Source organism: Schistocerca cancellata, chromosome 1, assembly GCF_023864275.1.
Source record: "Schistocerca cancellata isolate TAMUIC-IGC-003103 chromosome 1, iqSchCanc2.1, whole genome shotgun sequence".
Classification (NCBI taxonomy): domain Eukaryota; kingdom Metazoa; phylum Arthropoda; class Insecta; order Orthoptera; family Acrididae; genus Schistocerca; species Schistocerca cancellata.
The window spans coordinates 1,047,336,683-1,047,353,197 of record NC_064626.1 but is presented as its reverse complement, the minus strand read 5'-3'; the positions used below and the strand labels follow the sequence as shown (position 1 = coordinate 1,047,353,197).

The 16,515-nt window shown below is 41.4% G+C and overlaps 1 protein-coding gene across 1 annotated transcript in view; it reads left to right on the top strand.

The window, feature by feature from the left end:
• The window catches only part of LOC126090387 (carbonic anhydrase 13-like), a 252,280-nt gene extending 237,343 nt beyond the window's left edge, over positions 1-14,937 (top strand). Inside the window, exons 6-7 of the mRNA XM_049906983.1 lie at positions 3,333-3,439; positions 14,285-14,937. Coding sequence (XP_049762940.1) covers positions 3,333-3,439; positions 14,285-14,425 — 248 coding nt within the window. The 3' untranslated portion in view covers positions 14,426-14,937. The remainder of the gene's footprint in view (positions 1-3,332; positions 3,440-14,284) is intronic.
• The last annotated feature ends 1,578 nt before the right edge of the window (positions 14,938-16,515 follow it).

The window sequence follows — 16,515 nt, the reverse complement described above, 5'->3', positions numbered from 1 at the left end:
GAGTAAGGAGCCTGTTGAAGCACAGGAATCTGTTTTTTTGCCAAAAAATTCTGAACCAAGTGTGAGGAATGTGCTAGAGCATTGTCGTGACAGTGGTGCCAATTTCCTGTTGACCACAAGCCCGGTCTTCTGTGCCACACAACATCGTGTAGGCAATGGAGAACATCCCTGTAGTAATCTTTTGTGATTTCACTTCAGGCTTCCAGGCTAATAGGTCGTGGTCAATGTATAAAACTTTCTCCTAACATTTCCTCTCCAACTACGGGAGACTTCTTCAGAGCTAAAGTGGTGACCTTTGGTGATTATTTGACCCTGTGGTGCATACTCATGATGTATCACACTGAGTCAAAGAAAACAGCCAGTATCACTTTGACATTGCTGTACACTTGGCGGGTTTTCTTTGGTCTTGTGATGCTGAATGCTTTCACTGTGACAACTGGAATTTGGCTTCCAGAGCATTTCCGTACACCCAGTACTCATTGTCAGTGATTATGGTGTTCATGAAGTCAGGGTCACTGTTTGTGGAGGCCAGCATGTCCTGTGAGGCTTCAATGTGAAATTGCTTTTTCTCCATTGTCAGCAGCTTTGGCAGGAATTTGCCAAGTCTCTTCATGGCCTAATCTTCCATCATAATGGAATGTGTTGAAAAGTTGCTGGTTCTCACCACTTCAATTTCAAACCGGTTGTACCACTCCTTAATCTACATGAAGCCCATAGCATCATCACTAAAAGCTGTCTGAATCTTCTGAATGGTTTCCACCTGGCAGTTGTCCAGTTTGTGGCAAAATTTAATGCAGTAGCGCTCCTCCAGTCGTTCTGTCATTTCACTTGCAATGAAAAACTTACCCAAGCATCATACACTACCTCACTCAACTGCTGCTTCCCAGCAAGTGATGCTATCAACAGGTGGGAAAAAATTCACGCATGTGCACAATGGTTCAAGGTTGGCTCATGCAAGTGTGCTAGATTCAAATCCACCAGGTGTTTGCAAAAAGAGAGATAGTGCTACACTCTAACAATTTTAGACAGCAGGTGTTTTAAACTAAGGTTGCATAAGACAAAATAAAGATTGAGCTTACATCACCAAATTTTTGACCAGCCAGTATGACAGCCACTACCAGATGCTTTGTATACTCTGCTTTGCTTCGTGGTGTGTGTTGCTTGTTTTTTCTTCTCTTGTTTTCAAATGTGTGAGGAAACTATTGTTAGCCCATCATGGGGCTTGAATATGACTCACGGGATCTACATCTAAAACCATGTGTTGGTTCTGCTTTTCCATTAGCACAGAACATGTGTGTAGACTGCCAAATCTTAAAGAGTGAGGCTAGGTTTGTTCCCCCAGACTACACAGGAAGTGGAATTTTATGTGACCATTCCTTAGAGGTCTCAAATTAGTCTTGTGTGATATTTGTTTATCTGTGTATATGCGGATGGATATGTGTGTGTGTGTGCGCAAGTGTATACCTGTCCTTTTTTCCTCCCTTTTTTCCCCCTAAGGTAAGTCTTTCCGCTCCCGGGATTGGAATGACTCCTTACCCTCTCCCTTAAAACCCATATCCTTTTGTCTTTCCTTCTCCTTCCCTCTTTCCTGACGAGGCAACCGTTGGTTGCGAAAGCTAGAATTTTGTGTGTATGTTTGTGTTTGTTTGTGTGTCTATCGACCTGCCAGCGCTTTTGTTTGGTAAGTCTCATCATCTTTCTTTTCAATATTTATAGATATAGACATAAAAATATGAACAATAACCAATACTCCAGCAGCGATTGAGCAACAGTGCTGCATGGCAGTAGCAACCAGCATGGGCCAGTGCAGCTGTAGTACTGGTTATTTTTAATGTTTCTGCCAATACAGATAAAACAAATATAGTACTAGACTAATGTGGGTCTGCTCTATTGACTGGGTATGTAAAAATCTACTTTAAAAATGATTTTGTTTGGACTGCAGACCAAACTGACACTTTCTATTGACAATGGGCATCACATGAAATACATAATGAGCAATATTGTTTTGGGCTGACTCCATCTACACAATGTAAAACCAAAATTGCAAATATCTGCTGAAACATTAAAGAAAATGCACCTGATGACTTTTAGGAGGTCTTCAGGCCACAGGTGGCCTATCGGGACCATCTGACCACCGTGTCATCCTCAGTTAAGGATGCAGATAGGAGGGGCGTGTGGTCAGCACACAACTCTTCCAGTTGTTATGGTGGTTTTCTTTGACCGGAGCAGCTGCTATTCGGTCAAGCAGCTCCCCTCAATTGGCATCACAAGGCTGAGTGCACCCCAAAAAATGGCAACAGCGCATGGCAGCTGGATGGTCACCCATCCAAGTGCTGGCCACACCCGACAGCCCCGGTGATCTAACGGGAACCGGTGTATCCACTGCGGCAAGGCCGTTGGCCCTTAGGAGGTACACTAGGCTGGAATTATTTGAGGGGAAACCATTTTGCTCACACAAATAACAAAAAACAAAAAAACAAAAAAAGAACTTTATGCTTCCCTCCACCTTGAACTGTATGCCCGGGCACCTCAATATATGGGAATGAATACTTACAACAGATTAAAATGGAGTAGGTTAATTCAGATGACTTTAGGTTCCCAAAAGAAAGACAATGAGGTACAGATACTGAAACTATTTCTCAGTGGATGAATTCCTGCAGGACAAACTGGTAATTTGAGCTGGATACAACTTATGTATCCCAATGTAATCATTATAGTGTTATTTATTATTTATTAATGCAAAAATCATTGTAAATGTATTGTAAATATTTGACATGTCTCCTGTAAACAAACAAAATGGATTGCAAATGTATGTCATGACACAAATACACCATAATTCACAATTCACAGTGTCTGCACTACATGAGCTTAAGCATGTTGTTTTTAGAGCTGATATGGAATTAGTGAAGTGATAAAGTTGCTGAAATGCATAGCACTGTAACAAAGAAAGTTTTCATTAAGGTAAACAGGGTACTCAAAAGAGAAGACTATATTTCTGTTTTAATAAGTCAATACCACCTTCAAAGTCATTCTAGAAAAGTTAGAATTTCTTCTATTTATTTTATTTCATTTATAGAGCAATTACTATTTTAGTAGCAAACACATAATGTGGTGAATGATTTTATTTTGAATCAGTAGTACCTTTTTGATTGGTTAAACGTTACTCTTCTATACTTCCTCAATATCCATCATAATTATGATACCTGCAATTTAACTTAACGCGATTTTATGATTGAGAGCTGTTAATTGTTCTGACAGCATTTTTCAATTTTTTTTTTATCAGCTATTGAAGTTAATAGTTTCTTTACAAGTAATGCCTGTTTATTTTTCAGACTTCAGTCAGTACTGGACTTATGAGGGCTCCTTGACAACCCCACCATGCACAGAAAGCGTGATATGGATGATCCCGAAACAACCAATTCGAGTATCTGGAAGTCAGGTATGTTTAGTAGAATTAAGTGACAACTGACAAATACTTAATACAGCATTCAGCAGAAAAGTAAACCAACACCTTACGTGGATCATCATGAAAAGCACAAATTGTTTTTTACCGGGCAGCAGATTATAGACATGAACAAAAGCAACAGAACCTCTCAGAACCAGAAGTTTTTTCACTTTTTTTTTTTTACTATCCTTAGACTATTCAGTAAAACAATACTGGACATGTTAGATACACTACAGAAATAACATATACAAATAAAAAACAGAAACAAAATAAGACAAGACTAGGCAAGGACAGAGCATAAAGTTGGCCATGGCCTAATCAAAGGAACCATCCCAGCATTCACCTTAGCAACTTGCGAAAATCATGTACTTTTGAAAAGAGGGATTTAGTTGGATGACACTGGACTGCTCATATGAAACACTATTTGAAATTTAGGCTCATAGGGACAAATCAGGATAAGGTAACAGGAAACTGACATTTCTTCCTACTCTATATTTTAAGCAGCATATCAAAGAAGTCAAAAAGAAATAAAAGGAAGGTTCAGACGTGGAATTCAAATTCAGAGTAAAAGAATATCAATGATACAATTCACTATCGATATTGCTATTCTCTGTGAAAGTGAGGAGGAATAACAAGGTGTACTGAATGGAATGGTCAGTAGATTGAGCATAGAATATGGACTTAGAGCAATGCAAAAATAAAAAAAACTACTGAGAAGCAACAGAAATGAGATTACTAACAAACTTAACCTCAAAACTGTGGAGTGCATAGTAGAAATAGCGAAGAAATTATTTTCGAAGATGTTGAGCTACAGTCATAAAATACTGTTTAAAAGAGTAAACTGCCATTTGACTTTGTATTACTACATTTGTTTTATCCAGAGTCTGGCTTTTATGCCATTCTCAAGTACAATGTTAAAAGTTGTTAGACCATTATTGTGTCATACCTGTTAAGGCAGGCTGCAAAGTGGAATGGTCATATGTGGAAGTGGACATGATATCAAGATGTAGCCAAGTCAAATACAGCTGACTGACACTAGATAGAACACAGAAAAGGAGAAGACAACAGCAACCCACAAACAATCAAGTGCAAAGTGGAAACCTTTGCTACAACAATATCAATGGTCAAGAGCAAAGAGAAAGACAATTTGAATCATGACCAGACCAAGTGCCAAGCGAGGTTATTATTGAATAGTCCATAGTACAGCAGTGACAGTAACTGACAGCATCAGATGTAAGTATGTAACTGACTGACTGTTCACTTGGTGGCCATATTTATAGCAGCCACAAGGGACACTACTGGCTGGAGAATTCACATGGCGAAATGAGTGGCTGCTCATGCTGCAATTGCAGTGCTGTGGTGAGAGTGTGCCCTCTAGAAATCATCTAGAATTATTTCCTCTGGCAGGCATTCAACCCCTGTGCAGCCAGCCCCTCTGAAACAGGCACGTAGTTGGAAACACCCCAGACAATGCCAAGGGGGTAGACTGGAGGCATGTCTGAAGGTCTGGTTCCTTGACAGCCAGTTGCAGAAAGGGAGGATGTTCAGTGGTGTCCATTAAGGCATAGTTGGTGCTGGGTGTGCCAAGGTGTTCCACCAATCCACATGGATGTGGAAGGAGTTGGGAATTGCTGGTGCAACAGTGTGGAGTCATAGGCTGGCACCACATTGGCACCAGGAGGAAGTGGAGAAGGTGGTGGTGGTGGTGGTAACGCCTCTACTGGAGGCCAGAGCGGGTTGTGATAGTACAGCTTGAGCCCCTTCTGTGTTTGGACTGAGGTAACCTGCAGCCCATGGGTCTCCACTGGTGTACAAGTCTCAGTACAGCAATGATAGTAACTGGCAACATCAGATGCAAGAACAGAACTGACTTACCATTCACATGGCACTGGCTGGTGTATTCATGTGGCGAGACAAGTGGCGCACTCATGCTGCAAGCACAGTGCTGTGGTAAGACTGCCCTCTAACACCTGTAGGGTCAGGCCTGCATAGCTCTGTCAGGTATGTAAGACTGGGAGGGGTGGGAGTGGGTTTCTGAAGAGGATAGCATCAAAAGATGGAACAGGGTCTGCGGTTGCCAACCACAGAGGAGCTCAATAGCACTACGACTGTTAATCGGTTTGGTTTGATAAGTGCTCAAAAACAGGGTGAAGTTTGACATGGAGGCAGAGGATACGACACATTTTTCATTTTTTAAATTTTTTTTATTTGCTGCTTAAAGGTCCAACTGAGACATTCCACATCACCATTTGAGGAAGGATGGAATGGAGGGCTGCAAATATGTTTTATGCCACTGGCCTTGCAGAAATATTAGAAAGCAGATGGCGGAATTGTGGCCCATTATTGGAGACCAGTATGCGAGGCAACTGCAGTGAATTTACAGTGCCCTACTGCACTCGTTGGGTGGGATGGGAGCAGCATGTGCAGCTTTGACACTCTGAGCAAAGAGCGTGAGCACATGCAGGACCCCAGCAATCCATACAATCTGCTCGGGAGTGAGCGGAAAATCACTGCAGGCTTGAAGGACCACTGACAAGGTGCAACTGGACACTCAGACACCGTGGATACATCGGATAACAATGAATTGCAACATTGCTGGAACCTGCAGATTGCCCAATGTCTGTGACATAGGGTGGAACGTATGGTGGCATGTTAATCACAGAAATTTATGGCCTCACCGTGCATCATTCATAGCAATGTGTGCAATCTGAAGGAGTGCGTGATGTGCAAGACGTCCTCAAACAATAGGTTATCTACTTTCAATCTTGTGCATGGTTCTCAGGACCGGGTTCCAGCTAAACAACACCACAAATCAAGGAGTCCACATAAAAAGCCTTGCAGCTTTGATTGGGACAAGTGAAATTGCATTGTGGCTTAGACATTTGAAGTTTGTGGCCCAGGACAGGTACGATTGTTCGTTGTTTACAGTGTTGGTGAAACTTGAGCCTAGAGGGTACCACATTTCTGGAAATAATAATTAGTCAACAGAGGTCAGACAGAGGCACCAATTTATGGAGAAGAAAGAACATATGCAGCGATGAATGGTGGCATTGACTGCAGGGCAACTGATGCATGGAGCAAAGTGGCCTTATGTACTCAGAGTTTGTCCACCTGAAGCTGCTGCTGTTGCATTAGCTGCTGCTGCTGCTTTTGCTCCAGCAGGCAAACTAATTTAGCATTATACTACTCAACATCTACCTTTTTCCTTGTCACCTATACTATATCTGAGTGGCCGAATGCCTGCACAGATATCAGAGCCCAGGAGAGAAACACCTTACACCAAAAGCCAGAAGGATCACTTGCAGAAGAGAATGTGACACCAAGCAGAAGCTGAACTGAGTACAGTTGACTGACAGCAGACAGGACAAGACCAAAGCAACCTATGTAAACAATGGATTGCAAAGTGGAAAGTGAAAATAACTCCACTGTACAAACACAAGTTCAGTGAAGTTATTTTGTCTACTCACATATGAGAAATGGATAGCAAATGCTGGTTAGATATGATCTGTCTCTAAACTGAAAAGCGAGCGGTGCTCAAGGTGGGGGAAGCTGCCTATCCTGAAAGAACACTACAACTGCCATTGAGGATAACTAAGAATCAGTGTAGAACACTGCACAGATCTGGCACAAGGCGAACTGTGGAAGGTTTGGTTGTTGTTGCTGTTGTGGTCTTCAGCCCTGAGACTGGTTTGATGCTGCTCTCCTTGCTGCTCTATCCTGTGCTAGCTACTTCATCCTCCAGTACCTACTGCAGCCTACGTCCTTCTGATCTGCTTAGTGTATTCATCTCTTGGTCTCCCTCTATGATTTTTACCCTCCACGCTGCCTTCCAGTACTAAATTGGTGATCCCTTGATGCCTCAGAACATGTCCTACCAACCAATCCCTTTTTCTAGTCAAACTTCTCTTCTCCCCAATTCTATTCAATACCTCCTCATTAGTTATGTGATCTACCCATCTAATCTTCAGCATTCTTCTGTAGCACCACATTTTGAAAGCTTCTATTCTCATCTTGTCTAAGTTATTTATCGTTCACATTTCACTTCCATACATGGCTACACTCCATACAAATACTTTCAGAAACGACTTCATAACACTTAAATCAATACTCGATGTTAACAAGTTTCTCTTCTTCAGAAACACTTTCCTTGCCATTGCCTGTCTACATTTTATATCCTCTCTACTCCAACCATCATCAGTTATTTTGCTCCCAAAATAGCAAAACTGGTTTACTACTTTAAGTGTCTAATTTCCTAATCTAATTCCCTCAGCATCACCCGACTTAATTCAACTACATTCCATTATCCTTGTTTTGCTTGTGTTTATGTTCATCTTATATCCTCCTTTCAAGACATTGTCCATTCCATTCAGCTGCTCTTCCAAGTCCTTTGCTGTCTCTGACAGAATTACAATTTCATCGGCGAACCTCAAAGTTTTTATTTCTTATACATGCATTTTAATACCTACTCCAAACTTTTCTTTTGTTTCCTTTACTGCTTGCTCAATATACAGATTGAATATATCAGGGAAAGGCTACAACCCTGTCTCATTCCCTTCCCAACCACTGCTTCCCTTTCATGCCCCTCGACTCTTATAACTGCCATCTAGTTTCTGTACAAATTGTAAATAGCCTTTTGCTCCCTGTATTTTACCCCTGCCACCTTCAAAATTTGAAAGAGAGTATTCCAGTCAACATTGTCAAAAGCTTTCTCTAAGTCTACAAATGCTAGAAACATAGGTTTGCCAAGATAAGTCGTAGGGTCAGTATTGCCTCACATGTTCCAACATTTCTACGGAATCCAAACTGAATCTTCCCCGAGGTCGGCTTCTACTAGTTCTTCCATTTGTCTGTAAGGAATTCGCGTTAGTATTTTGCAGCCGTGACTTATTAAACTGATAGTTTGGTAATTTTCACATATGTCAACACCTGCTTTCTTTGGGATTGGAATTATTATATTCTTCTTGAAGTCTGAGGGAATTTTGCCTGTCTCATACATCTTGCTCACCAGGTGGTAGAGTTCTGTCAGGACTGGCTCTCCCAAGGCTGTCAGTAGTTCTAATGGAATGTTGTCTACTCCCGGGGCCTTGTTTTGACTTAGGTCTTTCAGTGCTCTGCCAACTTTTCACGCAGTATCATATCTCTCATTTCATCTTCTTCTGCCTACTCTTTCATTTCCATAATATTGTCCTCAAGAACATCGCCCCTGTATAGAGCCTCTATATACTCCTTCCACCTTTCTGCTTTCCCTTCTTTGCTTAGAACTGGGCTTCCATCTGAGCTCTTGATATTCATGCAAGTTGTTCTCTTTTCTCCAAAGGTCTCTTTAATTTCCCTGTAGGCAGTACCTATCTTACCCCTCGTGAGATAAGCCTCTACATCCTTACATTTGTCCTCTAGCCTTCCCTGCTTAGCCATTTTGCACTTCCTGTCGATCTCATTTTTGAGACATTTGTATTCCTTTTTGCCTGCTTCACTTACTGCATTTTTGTATTTTCTCCTTTCACCAATTAAATTCAGTATCTCTTCTGTTACCCAAGGATTTCTACTAGCCCTCATCTTTTTACCTACTTGATCCTCTGCTGCCTTCACTATTTCACTCCTCAAAGCTACCCATTCTTCTTCTACTGTATTTCTTTCCCCCATTCCTATCAATTGTTCCCTTATGCTCTCCCTGAAACTCTGTACAACCTCTGGTTCTTTCAGTTTATCCAGGTCTCATCTCCTTAAATTCCCACCTTTTTGCAGTTTCTTCAGTTTTAATCTACAGTTCATAACCAATAGATTGTGGTCAGAGGCCCTGGAAATGTCTTACAATTTAAAACCTGGTTCCTAAATCTCTGTCTTACCATTATATAATCTATCTGAAACCTTTTAGTATCTCCAGGGTTCTTCCATGTATACAACCTTCTTTCGTGATTCTTGAACCAAGTGTTAGCTATGATTAAGTTATGCTCTGTGCAAAATTCTACCAGGTGGCTTCCTCTTTCATTCCTTAGCTCCAATCCATATTCACCTACTACGTTTCCTTCTCTTCCTTTTCCTACTGACGAATTCCAGTCACCCATGACTATTAAATTTTTGTCTCCCTTCACTACCTGAATAATTTCTTTTATCTCATCATACATTTCATCAATTTCTTCATCATCTGCAGAGCTAGTTGGCATATAAACTTGTACTACTGTAGTAGATGTGAGCTTCATGTCTATCTTGGCCACAATAATGCGTTCACTATGCTGTTTGTAGTAGCTTACCCGCTCTCCTATTTTTTTATTCATTATTAAACCAACTCCTGCATTACCCCTATTTGATTTTGTATTTATAACCCTGTATTCATCTGACCAAAAGTCTTGTTCCTCCTGCCACCGAACTTAACTAATTCCCACTATATCTAACTTTAACCTATCCATTTCCCTTTTTAAATTTTCTAACCTACCTGCCTGATTAAGGGGTCTGACATTCCACGCTCCGATCCGTAGAATGCCAGTTTTCTTTCTCCTGATAACGATGTCCTCCTGAGTAGTCCCCGCCTGGAGATCCGAATGGGGGACTATTTTACCTCCGGAATATTTTACCCAAGAGGACGCCATTATCATTTAATCATACAGTAAAGCTGCATGCCCTCGGGAAAAATTACGGCTGTAGTTTCCCCTTGCTTTCAGCCGTTCGCAGTACCAGCACAGCAAGGCCGTTTTGGTTAATGTTACAAGGCCAGATCAGTCAATCATCCAGACTGTTGCCCCTGCAACTACTGAAAAGGCTGCTGCCCCTCTTCAGGAACCACACGTTTGTCTGGCCTCTCAACAGATATCCCTCCGTTGTGGTTGCACCTATGGTACGGCAAGGTCCATGGTTCATGGGGAGGGGTGGGGGAGGGGGGGGGCGGGGGGGGGGCGGGGGGGAGGTGGAGGTTGAGGTTTGGTATAACTTTTGAAACACCCAGTCATTGTTTTTTTGTGACTAGTTGGGTAGGGAGATGGGGACTCTCTTGCTCGCTCTTCAGTTTGCAGATCTATGAAGGAAGGGAGTGCATGACCACAATCTGGTGATCTACTCTACCTTCTGTCACACATCTGTCCCCTCCCCCCCCCCCCCTCCAGCCCGTCACACCCCCATAGCACAATTTTTTCCTTAATGAAGTTCTGTTGCATCATTGTGTGTTACACACATTAAATACTTGTCCTTAACCCATTTCATTTGACAATTTATACGACAAAACTGCTATTTTTGAATAATCTGCGAAATTTATTTCCCCTGAAATGTGGAAACTGTTAGTCCCAGAAAAAAATGTTACCCTTTTTTTGTAGGAAATTTAATGTATTTTAGTTTTGTACTAAGAAACATTTTCGCCAAAAGCTGTGATTTTGGCATTATTGAAGAATAACAAAAAAGTGACCTTTAATCATCTGCCCCCATAAAGTGACCTTTAATCATCTGCCCCCATAAAGTGACCTTTAATAATCTGCCCACATGCCTGCTCCCATTCCATCATTCAGGATTCTTAGCACGTTGTTCATGGCACACCTGCCTATGACTGTACAATAATTTGTGACTATATGAATTTTTCCCCTGATTTTCCTTCACTGATTGGACTAGGATGTTCTCCTGCATACTTTGCTGGGAAGGCTTTCCTGAGAGAAATATCATCATGGTGAAAGGCTTAGCAACCTCCTAATGGTTTTTTTTACAACTGAGGTATGCTCATATGAAAGCTTATGGTCCCAATGTGACACACAGTTTTCATCTATTATGAGTTTCACTGCAGCATACACTTATTACTGAGAGAACCACTTATTATACTCAACAATCATCATGCAGGCATAGAAAGCTGATGAAAAGTTGCACATAACATGTGGCAGTTAAGATGGGCCACCCCAAACAACTTTATTAGGGTGCTTTTTTTGCTATGCTATAACAGACATTGTGTTGAATTTACTGATGTGCATCAGTAATTTTTAATATTTATTGCACCCTAACTAGGAAAGAGTTCTTTTTTAATGTTTTAATGGAACTATATACTTTTTTGTGGCAGTGGAAAGAGCACTCATTGAAGACTTAAACATAATGTGTGTATCTTGATCAAATAGTAAAAATATAAGTGGCGTGGCAAAACATTGTCACACCACCAGAAGAAGCTCAGATTCTATACAGTAAGTTACTGAACTTCTCCTCAAAGGCTCCTTCCAATGCTAAGGAAAAAATTGTATGGTTCCATTTAAAAAATAAAAGCAGTGTCATTCTGGCAGCCATATACCTTAAAAACTACTTTCATGTGTTAGAAAACTCACCATAGTGCCCACTATAACTTAGCAGAAACCACACCTTGATTTATTTACTTATTCTAGATATATTTTGGGAGGCATATCTTAGTTTTCTCATCCTGTATACATCATTTATAAGGGGGCCCTCCACCACTATAATCAAGTAAGTTGAATCAGTGATGAGGCTGGAATAGACTTTGATAGAAGTGTGCACATAAGAAGTTTAGCACAAGTGGTCAATAGGACATCAACAATACGGCAAGAAACTGAAGTTTGGAAAGGTGCAGGAAGTGATCAGGTTGTTGTAGAGGTTGGGAAATGTTCAAGTAGTTAGGAGACAAAATAAATACTGTTAACAGAATTCCATGGCATGAGTTAAGAATGTAACAACACTGGCAGTAAAGCTGGTTCGTATGTTCCAAATTACAATACTTCTTGTGAATAACAGCAGAAAGTGTACTCATTGTTGTGAAGTACACTCCTGGAAATTGAAATAAGAACACCGTGAATTCATTGTCCCAGGAAGGGGAAACTTTATTGACACATTCCTGGGGTCAGATACATCACATGATCACACTGACAGAACCACAGGCACATAGACACAGGCAACAGAGCATGCACAATGTCGGCACTAGTACAGTGTATATCCACCTTTCGCAGCAATGCAGGCTGCTATTCTCCCATGGAGACGATCGTAGAGATGCTGGATGTAGTCCTGTGGAACGGCTTGCCATGCCATTTCCACCTGGCGCCTCAGTTGGACCAGCGCTCGTGCTGGACGTGCAGACCGCGTGAGACGACGCTTCATCCAGTCCCAAACATGCTCAATGGGGGACAGATCCGGAGATCTTGCTGGCCAGGGTAGTTGACTTACACCTTCTAGAGCACGTTGGGTGGCACGGGATACATGCGGATGTGCATTGTCCTGTTGGAACAGCAAGTTCCCTTGCCGGTCTAGGAATGGTAGAACGATGGGTTCGATGACGGTTTGGATGTACCGTGCACTATTCAGTGTCCCCTCGACGATCACCAGTGGTGTACGGCCAGTGTAGGAGATCGCTCCCCACACCATGATGCCGGGTGTTGGCCCTGTGTGCCTCGGTCATATGCAGTCCTGATTGTGGCGCTCACCTGCACGGCGCCAAACACGCATACGACCATCATTGGCACCAAGGCAGAAGCGACTCTCATCGCTGAAGACGACACGTCTCCATTCGTCCCTCCATTCACGCCTGTCGCAACACCACTGGAGGCGGGCTGCACGATGTTGGGGCGTGAGCGGAAGACGGCCTAACGGTGTGCGGGACCGTAGCCCAGCTTCATGGAGACGGTTGCGAATGGTCCTCGCCGATACCCCAGGAGCAACAGTGTCCCTAATTTGCTGGGAAGTGGCGGTGCGGTCCCCTACGGCACTGTGTAGGATCCTACGGTCTTGGCGTGCATCCGTGCGTCGCTGCGGTCCGGTCCCAGGTCGACGGGCACGTGCACCTTCCGCCGACCACTGGCGACAACATCGATGTACTGTGGAGACCTCACGCCCCACGTGTTGAGCAATTCGGCGGTACGTCCACCCGGCCTCCCGCATGCCCACTATACGCCCTCGCTCAAAGTCCGTCAACTGCACATATGGTTCACGTCCATGCTGTCGCGGCATGCTACCAGTGTTAAAGACTGCGATGGAGCTCCGTATGCCACGGCAAACTGGCTGACACTGACGGCGGCGGTGCACAAATGCTGCGCAGCTAGCGCCATTCGACGGCCAACACCGCGGTTCCTGGTGTGTCCGCTGTGCCGTGCGTGTGATCATTGCTTGTACAGCCCTCTCGCAGTGTCCGGAGCAAGTATGGTGGGTCTGACACACCGGTGTCAATGTGTTCTTTTTTCCATTTCCAGGAGTGTAGTTGTCTAGGGGACTATTGTTATATATACTGATTGAATGCTTGTAAAAACTTGGTGAGCTTTATCCACTGACTTCAGAATATTGTTGCCAATAATAAATGACCTTACTACCCGATATGTGTCATATAGTAATAATAAAGTTTGTGAAATAAGGCTACAAATCATTTGTTTAGTTAATACAGTTGTAACAGCTTTTTTTCATTGTATTATTACTATATTATTTATTTTTTAACTTCTAAAATCCTACATTCTACTATTATCAGTGATACACAGAAGGAATGTCATGTGCCTTGCTGCAACCTCTCTTATAAGTGGCAATCACTTACACTAAATTTAAATTACTGGCAATAATATGCTGCTATAGGGATTTGCAACACTTTCATCTAAGAGTAGAGACTACTATTGACCATCAGGCTTCAAAAATTTATTGTGTTAAAAAAATGCAGAAGTTTTGTTTGGACATGTGAGCTATGGACAGATAGATCCATAGTGATGAGAAAGGATGTATAACACACAAAAAATGTATATTTACAAAAGAATGGATTTGCTAATTTTCCTTCCATGCTTGTAAGAGCATGCATGTTTATGTATGTAAGTAATTTTAGTCGTATGGCAGATTTTATCATTCATTACTTTACTAAGTGTTAATTTCTTTATATTTATTATTTATCCTCTATTACAGCTTTCAGCATTTCGTAGTCTGCGCTGTTATGGACCAGGAGAGCAATGTCCTTGTGATGAACTTCAAGGCCTTGTAGTGAAAAATTACAGGCCTCCTGTGCCACTTGGCAATAGGCAGCTTCGAGAATGTGGTTCACTTTAAGTCTTCTTTTTCTGCAGTGGTGTGGGAAATGGGAAAAATAAATAACTTCTCTACTGACATCACCAAATTATAGCTGTTACTGAAATATATTTTACTTTCTGTCAACAAAACTTTTGAGAGAGTTTAATGTAAAGGCTGTTCTTTAGTGTTAGCATCTCAGGAAGATTTCTATTTTTGTTTTTGTTGGAAATATATATACATAATAAAAACTGTTATGTATTCTTGTCAGAGTTTTTGTTAACATAGGGAATTGCTTATGTGAAGATTTTAAAGCCAGATAGTAAAATAAGGATTATAAATATTTAGCATAAAGTGACAGAATGATGCTAGAAATGGGCCTGTTATTTAAAGGTTTTATAGTATAAATATGTTTAGGTTATAAAAGTTTGTGTATAGTGATGTTATAATATGTTGATTGCTGATTTATGTATTGATAAACTTTGTTACCAGATGTAAATGTATTTACTGTTATTCTGATATATATTGTACAATAAAAAATGGGATCTATGTTTCCTTCAGATGTAATTAAGCCTGTTTCAGAAACTTTCCAGTATCACAACTCATCTACAGACACAAATTGTACAATAATCACTTACTGCTGCTGCTGCCAGTATTACTACTATTAATACTAGCACCACCACCATCACCACCGCATCTTTCCATGAAAAGTAGCCTACCTGCGCCAGCTTCAGATTGTTATTCACTGCTAATAAAAGAATTTATAAAGTGGTGATGATTCAGTGAAAAAACAGATTACATTAAATAGCAAAAATCTTAATCCGTACATCTGTGATAGAATGTTTTATGGATTTATTTGCCACAAGACTAAATGGAAGCCCGCATCTCGTGGTCGTGCGGTAGCGTTCTCGCTTCCCACGCCCGGGTTCCCGGGTTCGATTCCCGGCGGGGTCAGGGATTTTCTCTGCCTCGTGATGGCTGGGTGTTGTGTGCTGTCCTTAGGTTAGTTAGGTTTAAGTAGTTCTAAGTTCTAGGGGACTTATGACCACAGCAGTTGAGTCCCATAGTGCTCAGAGCCAACTAAATGGAAGTGACTTTTTATTGCATAACTTTCACATTATTCTCTACACTAGAGTAATTTAAAAGAATCAGTACATTAACACCTCATCCACATCTAAAGAGATACTCCATAAGTTAATGTAGAGTGCATGTTGGAAGGCATTTTGTACAATTATTGTGAAAATTATAATCAAAAACTATAGACTCCTGCTAGAAAAGTTTACTGCTGTGGTTTTAGAGGCTCAGAGCTCTCTCTGACCAGATCCTACTTCATTGACAAAAAACAAATTGTAAAGCTCAGCAATACAAGGTCAAATGTCTTGGATTTCATCCAGGGCATGCCACAGTGTTCTTTGCTTGGATCTTCACTCTTCATAATATTTGTAAATGGCTTGACCAGTATTATGTTGTGTGAATCCACATACTACTTAGATGGTATCAATTTTATTGCAGCTGAAAAAAATTTAGCACTGAAACAAAAAAACAGGGATCACCTCAGAGCAGCCAGTAAGTGGTTCCAAATCAACACACTGTGTATGAATCATTAAAAAATGTGAGTGTTCTCTTCAGTTTATGTACTGAAGATAATGGCAGTGACTGCACCTCGACTCAAAATTATCATCTAAGATTTGTACCTGTTAAGCAAACTAAGGCCTTGAGTAAATGCTAGGCTATTGCTCAATGTCAAATATACGTTTTTCAATGTCCACTTGACATACATCATTTTGTTATGAGGGAATTCCCCAAGAGCAAAAATTGTCCTCATTTAGCAAAAGAATGCAATCAGATGCACGTATGAAGTCAGAAATAATGAGCCTTGTAGACCAAAGTTCAAAAAAACTAAAAATACCAACAGTTGTGTTTGTCTTTATACTAAGTTGTCTAATACAAACAAAAGAAAACCAAATCAAAACTACCAACCAACAAAAATACCTCCACCTCAACAGCTGCCACCTGTTCTGCACCATAAAGTGCTTTCCATACAGCCCGGCCAATTAGTTTCAATTCCCTTTCAAATGCCCTCAAATGAGAAATATCATCCCCACCCATTCTCCTTTTCAACTACCTCTCAT